The 9521-nt window shown below is 36.6% G+C and overlaps 1 protein-coding gene across 2 annotated transcripts in view; it reads left to right on the forward strand.

The window, feature by feature from the left end:
* The window catches only part of LOC127439292 (nuclear receptor subfamily 5 group A member 2-like), a 90306-nt gene extending 83310 nt beyond the window's left edge, over positions 1–6996 (forward strand). For both annotated transcript variants that reach the window (XM_051695532.1, XM_051695533.1), the window contains exon 7: positions 5683–6996. In XM_051695532.1, the coding sequence (XP_051551492.1) occupies positions 5683–5930 (248 nt within the window). In that variant the 3' untranslated portion in view covers positions 5931–6996. The remainder of the gene's footprint in view (positions 1–5682) is intronic.
* Positions 6997–9521: the final 2525 nt, after the last annotated feature.

A 9521-nucleotide genomic window follows, 5' to 3' on the forward strand; every position in this document is an offset into this window, starting at 1 on the left:
ATAAATATTATAAAATAGTACCAAATTTTTATATTTTCTTAACCTGAATGTGGCATAGCTATGCGGGCCTTTATTTTGGCGGTACACTGAAGGAAGACATGCAGAAATGCAATCCTCCAATCTCCTATCCACAAAAACCCATTGTTATGAAGTTACTTTAGATTTGGATAGTAACTTTTAGTGGCCAAGCATGTTTGGAATTACACAAATGTGCAATTAGTGAATCAAGTGCGCTGTAAATTCAACAGTGCTTTGAGTATGTGTGAATACTGTACAGAAAACAGCACTGCGCACATACAGTAAGCGCAGCGAGCAGCGTGCAGATTAGTTATTTAATTAAACCGCAGCATTTGCGGTTTGATAATCGCACTACATCATATTGCAATTTCAATTTTATTTAGATTAATTGTTCAGCCCTATGAGAAATACAATAGTAAAAGTGTTGCTTGCTTTAAGCCGGCGCCACACTAGCAGACTCCAAACAACTCAGTTTTGGCTGAGTGTGTCACACTTGCCAAATGTTTTGCTCAGATCTCACTATCTTAAGTAAGAAGTATGACACACTTGCTGATTAAGAATAGTGGATGGGTCATATACATACAAACTCACCGCAACTCTCTCTCTCTCTCTCTCTCTCTCTCTCTCTCTCTCTGATTCCCTGCCACGTGGAGATTGCCGAAATAACAATAGGAGTATCGCATGAACATAAACAATTGTAATAGTGTGATATAGGATGCAATTCATGGAGTAAATTTACCCTGTAAAAGTTTGTGATCGTGTATTTATCCCCTCAAGGCTTGCCGTAGAGTGCGTACGTATGTCCATATGCAGCTTCAGTGAGTGAAGAAATTACGTTCAATAAAAACAGACACAGTCCTGCATTTCCTAAGTCATTTTAGTGTGGAAAAATGCTTGGTGGCAGAATCACTATGGATTACAATCAGCGTTTGTGATAATGATGTGCACGGTTACCATTTTTAACATTTGATTAACCGCAATGTCTCATGAATGGTTAATCAGCTTTTCTTCGGCATTTGGGACGAGGGAACAAAGGACGTTAATTGCAATGGAATTTCCTCAAACACTACTCAAAATGGCACAAATAAAGTGCACAGTGAGCTATGAGTCTAAATAGTACAATACATACATCTTCAAATGATAAAATCTTACATTAAAAGTAAAAAAAAAAATAATCAAATCCTCACTGCCAGTATATGCGCTCTGCACGGTTCTTATACAGCTTTCTGAACATGAGGTTAAAGGCCACTGCTGGTAGAGTAGATCATGTTTTACAGCAAGATAAAGTTGTTATAAAGTTAATCCTTCAGCAACAGATACTAGACAGACAACTGACACTTTAAACACTACAAACTTTAGATGAAACAATTTCAATGATTACATAAAGAGCCTTGTGCATATTGTACTATAAGAGAATTTTAGCACAGATCATTATCGTTGGTTCAGCCTGAACCTGCTATTCCTCGAAAGTGATTGCACCAAAAAATAAGTAGATGTAAATATATTTTCCCTCACCTTAAGAGCAGGCAGAGTGCCTTTCAGCTAGCATTTGTAACAAGAAACGCTTGCCCCAGCTTCTCGTGTTTATTTCATAACACCTAAGGCGTTTTATACCCTGCCTCACCGCGTTAAGTGCGCAGTTTCAAAACCATCCTAGGGCGACCAGGATGTCTCTTCTACCTGCTTAGCACCACAGTGACGGGCTTACATTTGGCTTAATATATCCCCAACAGTACTAGTCCTGCTTAATTCTCTTTCATAGTGGTCAGAGTTGACCAGGGACGAGCAGATTGAGCCCTCACATCCCTTCTGGCTTTTCGTGGCTTAGACAGGAAGAACAACCCTCTGAGAAATGAGTGATGAACTGAAGTCATTTACATGCAACATTAACAAGAGATGAAACGAGAATTTTTTTTGAAAGTTTCAGACAGAAAATTGTCCTCCTACTGTTTCTCCTTAAAGGGATAGTACATCCAAAAATTATTATTCTGTCATCATTTACTTGGCAAATAACTACATAATTATAATTTTAGGTGAACTATCCCTTTAATGCTTACAGTTGATTGATTTAGTGAAAATTGTAGAACCGAAAATTCCCCTAAAAAAAACCTTTCAACTCAGCATTTAGACAGTGTGTAAATATTATCAGTGGTGACCTAGCAGGCATTGGCCATGAGTGGCGTTTCAGGGGCCGGATCAGAGGGGAAAACGGGTCTTCGCCAACATACTCTCCATATGAGGTCATCAGAGTTCATGCACCGCCCCATTTCCTGATTGGTGTCATGCTAGAAGTGACGGTAATGATGAATAAAGATTAAATTCGACATGCTTGATTGACTAAATGATTACAACATGCAGCAAACAAATAGGGAGGGGGTGTTCAGAGCAGGATTCCGGTTGTTTTGCCCTTTGTAATGCAGTGGCTGTACTCATGAAGTTCTGTACATACTTTGCTCCAAAGGAGTAATAAATTCTTACAAACATGCAACCCATACACAATGTCACCCTGACAGCATTGCTCAGTTGTATGTTTAATTGCCCTGCTCTTAAACAGTGCTTGTTTTTAATTAGCCTCCAAGAGGAAGTCATTTATTCCAGTGACATCAGGCAGCTAGAAATGTCAATGGATTCATAATTTGCCTTTCAAATTTCATGTTACGATTTAATCGGTCATTGACTAAACTATTAGAGGTGAAATTCCATACCCTTGTGTGTCTTTATTTGCAGTATGCATACAAATTGTAATCAATATGGCATTATTGTAGTGAGCTGATGAGCATCGTAACAGTGGCGACGCATCTTTCGAATAAAGGTTTCACTATACATATACAACACGCAAAATATTTGTGCATCTTGAAAACATCACCGTATACAAATGAATCTACATCTCGTGAGGGCTTTTGGGGTTTGCTAGCATAAATTTCTAGTGGAATGATCTTTTTCACTTAGAAAATCTATGAGTGGATATGTGGGGTTGTCTAGCAATGAGTGCTAGTCAAATGAACAATGTATTCCTCAGGACCTAAGGGTTTAGAGGCAGGCTCCATCCCAGCCCTATTGCACACTAAGGCTGTTTTATGAAGAAAAAAAAAGAGAGAAAAAGTTGATAATTAGTCCCACAGTGGCTAAATGTTGAGATAGAAGATAAGAGTGCTTACCATGCGATGCTTCAACTTGACTGGATGGCAACTGCTGCTTACAGATTTATTTATTTATTTATTGTGCTTTTATTCTCTCTGTCAGCAGGGCATGATTAAGCATTTCATTTTGTGGTTAAATTAAACAAACACGTTAATTCACTTCTCGCAACATGCCTGTCTTGCTTGAGGTGGAAGAGATCAAGCCATTGTCATCGATCAGTCGACTCTTTTAACACCCCCCCTCCATGCTTTAGTTTTTCATGTTCAAAAGCTGCCCCATAATAATTAGCAATTAAAATGTAACTTTTTTTAATCATCTTTCTTTAATTAATCTGAGAAAGACTGAGCCACAGCAAATCTCAGTTCACTCTTAGAAATTTTGAGCGAGAAACCATGGTAACTTGCTTTGGGAAGTAGTGAACTGGTTCATTCGAATGGTTTGTTTCAATAAAACATTTCAAATCTGTGTTGTTTATTGTTCCAACATTATTGTTAACAATACTGTTAAGAACATTATTAATGATAAAGTTAATTAGGGCTGGGTACAGATATTGTTTTTCCAGTTCTATTAGATTCTGATTCACAAGCTCTCGATTTGATTTGATTCCTATTTAGATTTGATATTGATTCAAATGGGTATGTCCCTTTTGCATACATATGAAAGAAATGATTTTCCAGCTAATGCTGTTAATTATAAAGGGGACCATCTAACTAGTTACATTATGAAAACATTAATTTTACTTAGTTTTTCATCATTTTGGTCACATTTTGGGTTTTTAGAAATAAACAAATCCATGTATTCAATCAATGAATAACATATTATATTTCATATAATTTTTTTTTTACATGTTTATTGTATAATTGCATAATTTGTACTTTTTAAAAGTATATACATTAATATGTTGAACACGTGTTAAAACCGGTACTGTCTCTTTAAGAAAACCAGCTGTTCTGTAAAGAGCATCTGTAAATGAGTGCATGTTAACGAGAGAGATTCAAATGAAGATCGCAATGCATCGACCAAATCATAAAAAAGAATTGGATCAAAAGAACAATTCATTCACGAATCACTAATGGAAATATATATGTGATCATGTTAACCTAGTCAATTTAATAAAGAGTAAAAATCAAAGCACTGCATTGAAAGGCTGTGAAATATAGAGGAATTCCACAATCCAAACAGGTGATATGGGACGCACTATCCAAGTTTCTCTCTACCATGTTGTCTTGACTGACAGGTCTAAGGACTGCATTGTTTGTTTACTTATTTTCGTGAGGGCTAAATCACCGGAGTGGAGCTAGAGATTTGTAATTGGTCATCTTCTGGTAAACCCCTCCCTTTTCTTTGTCCTGATTGCGCCTGCTGGTGTCACCCAGGGGTCAAACATCCTCACCAGTGCCATGAAGGACTCACAGCTTGTTCTACAGACCTCATTACATGCTGATGCAGTCACTTCCCCCCTTCTTGCCCTTTTGTCTCTCTCTTTTTCTGTCGGGTGAGGCAGTCCTGATTATTTTTAGGGGAAAAGAGAGCAGGGAGCGAAGTGTCAGCTGGCTCATTAGTTATGGCTGGGTGGGTCAGAGTGCTTTTTAACAATCGTTTGGAGTTGCACATGGACCCCAGCAGTCTCCATTAGGTGAGATGACCACACTCCCATTCAACCCTGGGTCAAAGGGATAAATAAAAGATCACATGAGGTGGCCCCTCAAACCTGATTAAATAGAGCCACACGCCAGGGATTCATTAGCAGTTCCTGCAGCCATAAAACCATCCACACCCTCATCTGGAACTCAGGAACACATGCAGCTTGCAAGATTTCTGTTATCGTCATAAATTAAAGACATGACAAGGAAAATGTGAACATCTGATTTGGAGCATGGAAAATTAAAGTTAAATTGTTCTTCCCTGCTGAAGAAATGAGAAGGCATTTCAGATCGTGATTGTTTTTTCATCCTTGGAGATTGATTTTTCCCCCAAAATTAATTCTGTAGGTAGTTGATGCATGTCCATTAGCTTTTTTTTTCATCAAAACTTTAAGTTAAAATTGTTAACTTAAATTGTTTTACTTAAGTTAACAAAGTAAAAATGGTCATGCAGTGTGTGGAACCAAAAATTCCATGTAGTTTCTCATTTGAAAATTGCATGCATAATAATTATAAAAGATTCTGCGAAAATGCTGTTTAAGAATTATTATTTTAAATAAATTATTATGGTATAATTATTTATAATAAATGTATACTATAAAAATACAATAATAAATGCAGAATATAATTATTATTTATTATAGTAACGTGAACTAAACCATTCTTAAGTTGATTTACTCTCTGTAGTGCTTTCAAAATATTGAAAATAAGTTTGTTTGAGCAGACCAAAATAGTAACATTAGCTGTTTGGGCGACAGATGGCAGATGGGGGAGTATTAAGGAAATCTGTTTGAAAGCATCATTATTTTGTGCATTTCCATTTGATTCCACTTGTGGTGCAGAATTTGCACACTTTAACAACCATACAATCTCATTTCAGATGTGAAAAACCTAGAGAACTTCCATCTGGTGGAGAGCGTCCAAGAACAGATCAATGCCGCATTGCTGGACTACGTCATGTGCAACTACCCCCAGCAGACAGACAAATTCGGCCAGCTGCTGCTGCGGTTGCCGGAGATCCGGGCCATCAGCCTGCAGGCGGAGGAGTATCTGTACTACAAACACCTGAATGGTGACGTGCCCTGTAACAATCTACTTATAGAGATGCTGCACGCCAAACGTGCCTGAGGACTGGCGGCAACACGACCGCAAACCTTTCGTCTCAACGCATCGCACGCACTGCTCCCAGCACCACCTCAGTCAAGCGTCATCGACAGACATAGCCTTTGAATAATGAAACGTGCGTACGTGAGATGCGCACTGACTGAGTGGGTTTGCAATGCGCCAGACAGTTCGTACTGGCTCTACGGTTTGTAGATAAGAAAAGGGAAGATGAAACCTAAAAGCAAGCGTTTGGCTCAAGGGGCAGATACATTTCTGATTAAGAAATGAAATGAACCAAACAAATAGTGTTTTAATGACCTCTTGGCCACCGATTTGTCATAGTGTTGTCGAACCATGACTGTCCGTCCTTATTTGTTCTTTGTGCAGCTGACCTTGTGAATCAAAGGTCAAATTTACACTCAGACTTAAGTTGGAGGGTTTAAGATTACCGGACTGGGCTTTCTTTCATGACTTAAAACTGGTTTGCCAGCATTGACCCAATGTTTCCATTAGGGCCTGGCCATGTGCCCCCCAATCCTCACTCCCTCTTGTCTGTTTTAAGGCACACAAACTGGGCCAGAGCCAGATTTGTAATGGACAACCAGCCAGTGCCCACATCTGTGCCACCCACAAAGACTTTATTCCAACCCCTCACCAAAAAATAAGTATTTCTATTAAAATTGGCAGTCATTTCTTCTTCTTTGTCACTCTGAGGCTGAGTATCGCAAGCATCTTCCTTCCAAAAGTAAAAAAGAGAAAGATATCCTCATGACATTTTCATTTATAGGTGCAAAAATTTTACTTTTTTGTTTTATTGTAACATTTTTTGCAGATTTTTGCAGTTTTACGGGAGAAAGGACATGGGTTCCAAGAACAAAATACAGTCTCAGAGGCAGAATGAAAAAATACTGCCTCATTCAACACAAGACCAAAGCCTGCAGAGAACAAAAATGAAAAAAAAAAAAAAAGTGAAACAACCAACCTTAACTATCAGTATTAATAATTTGATGTCACAGTCATGTGAGTCTTGCCTTATTTCATTTCCATGTTAGCTAACAGTGCTGATGTGAACTAAGATATGTAAAATAAAAAGTACATTATATATATATATATATATATATATATATATATATATATATATATATATATATATATATATATATATATATATATATATATATATATATATAAGTATTAATGTTATACAATTGAAAAGAGATAAGAGGTGTTTACATTTGTGTGGTCATGTGGGAGATAACTGTGATGCATAAAATTGCAAAGCAATGATTTCATATAAAAACAACAAAACAAAACAAAAAATTTCAGAAAAGAATATATTCTTTTTGTTTGCTTTCTTTGGTATGTACAGTTTTCGTATTTCTTGACCAGTACTTAATTATGTCGTGAGACACTAAATCAGAGAGGAATCTCACTTAATACTGAGTTTCGAAATGTTCTTTTTTTTTTTACGTTATTTTTATTCTAATTTTTGCTGGCTTACTTCTGTGGACTTCTTTCATTGTAGAACACCAGTTGTTATGTTCTATGTTTTAAATGTATGTCACAGGTTAAGCTTAATTTATTGTTTTGGTTTCATCCATGTGTTTAAGCACAGTAGCAAGGGGTCAAGACTAAATGTATTTGTTTACTGTAGCACGTTTTTAAAAATGTAGTTAAGGAGGTAAACAATGATCGGAGTGATTTACATTAAACGGCCATTAGTCCTGCCACTGTAAAATAACAAAAGCTGTAATGAATTGATCTGGTGCAACTTTTCTATCGTAAGATTTCAATGAATGTGTTCATTATAGCCATCTGTGTTCTATACCAAAGACAGCGTCTGTCCTTCACCTCTACTTACCTGTTTGCATCACAATGAATGGATGAGAGCTTTGAGACTTGAGGACTACCGTTTTTTTTCCTGAATGGTTAATTTGACTGTATTCTGTAGTATATATACTGTAGTAATTGGTGTTAAAGTCAACATGGATTGAAAATTGACCCTATTTACTTTCTTAATACACGTCATCGGTCATATTATGCGTCATTTATCAGTGTATGTTACTCCAAAGGAAAATGTTTGTATTCGTTACCTTTCAAAATGTAATTATTACATCAAATGACTTGATCCGCCTCTGAAACAACTTTCCTTTCAGCTGATGTTATCTAGGCTAGAAAGTAATCCGGGTTCAATACAAGTTAAGCTCAATCTACAGCATTTGTGGCGTAATGTTGATTACCACAAAATTTAAATTTGATTCTTCCCTCCTTTTCTTTGAAAAAAAGGGCAAATATCTGGGTTACTTACAATGAAAGTGAATGGGACCTTCACATTATTTTAAGAGATCTACAATTGACTACAAACTTGTATTCAAGCCCATTTTTCACAATATAATCAGTCCCCAATGGTTATAAAACAGTCACAACCTACATTTTTTTCTTATTAAACATCTTTTTTTTTTTCACTTGGAAATAAGTCTAATTATGGAGGTAAAATTGGCTGACGGTTCTGTTTCATGTTGACTTTAAAGACTTGCAAGTAAAATTGTTAAAATTAATGCAGAGCAAACAATTGAAAATGGCTGTTTTCGAGTATTCACATAGTGAAATTTTTTTTTAAGCATATCTGAATATAAATATAATAAGTGTTGATTTAAAGACCCATTTATGATTTTACAGTGAAAATGTTCATCATGGCGACCATGTGAGTATTTGTACCACCAATTCTTCAAAAGTTTTTAAATGATGTGAAATCAGCAAACATATTTCTGATGTTACATATCAGACCCCATCTCAGAACTACATTTGGTATCAATGTAAAATGATTCTTTCACACTAAAATGCTGGATTTTGTTCAAGCACAAAACTGCTTTAATCATTGCTGCATGGCATCTTAATGAAGGACTCTTGAACCCCCATTTGTACATATGGCCACAAACGTCTTTATCTATTCTTGGGCAATTGATTTGTATTTTTCTTCCGTCTTTGCTTAGTTTTGTGATTCTCTACTGTATTTTGTGTGATCAGACTGACAATCTTTATAAATTTAGTGCCCCCTCATTCCCCACTACACCCCACCACTAAAGTTCTGTAGCTGCCTTGGATGTCTGCTTACCTGCCTGAACGTTTGGATTGGGATTCTCTTATTTTGTGCGCTGGAAGCCACAGTCAGACCCGTAATCTCTGATGTCACCTCTTGCCATAAAGAGTTTGCATACAAGCTCTTGGAATCTTTCCATCATATTTTAATAAATGACTATTATGCCGAGGGTCGTCTTGTCATTTCCCTCTCTTGCAATGAGCTGGAATAATCCATAAACAATAAAACAGTAAACAAGAATAGGCATCTTTCTTCTGTACATCTAGCAACTTCATACTAATAATATTAACATGGAAAGATTATGCCACAATAGACTGGTGTAAAACATGCATACAGTAGATCCACAGATGATACAGAGCAATTCTAGATTCAAGGTGAGTGTAATTAGGAACTAAAACACATACCTGATGATACTACTACACCCTCAATCAGATATACACTACTGGTGTAGTCCATTTCAAAAAATAATTTTAATTAACATTTTAGGTTTGTAAAGAAATACGTACATAGGCACA

Source organism: Myxocyprinus asiaticus, chromosome 50, assembly GCF_019703515.2.
Source record: "Myxocyprinus asiaticus isolate MX2 ecotype Aquarium Trade chromosome 50, UBuf_Myxa_2, whole genome shotgun sequence".
Taxonomy (NCBI): domain Eukaryota; kingdom Metazoa; phylum Chordata; class Actinopteri; order Cypriniformes; family Catostomidae; genus Myxocyprinus; species Myxocyprinus asiaticus.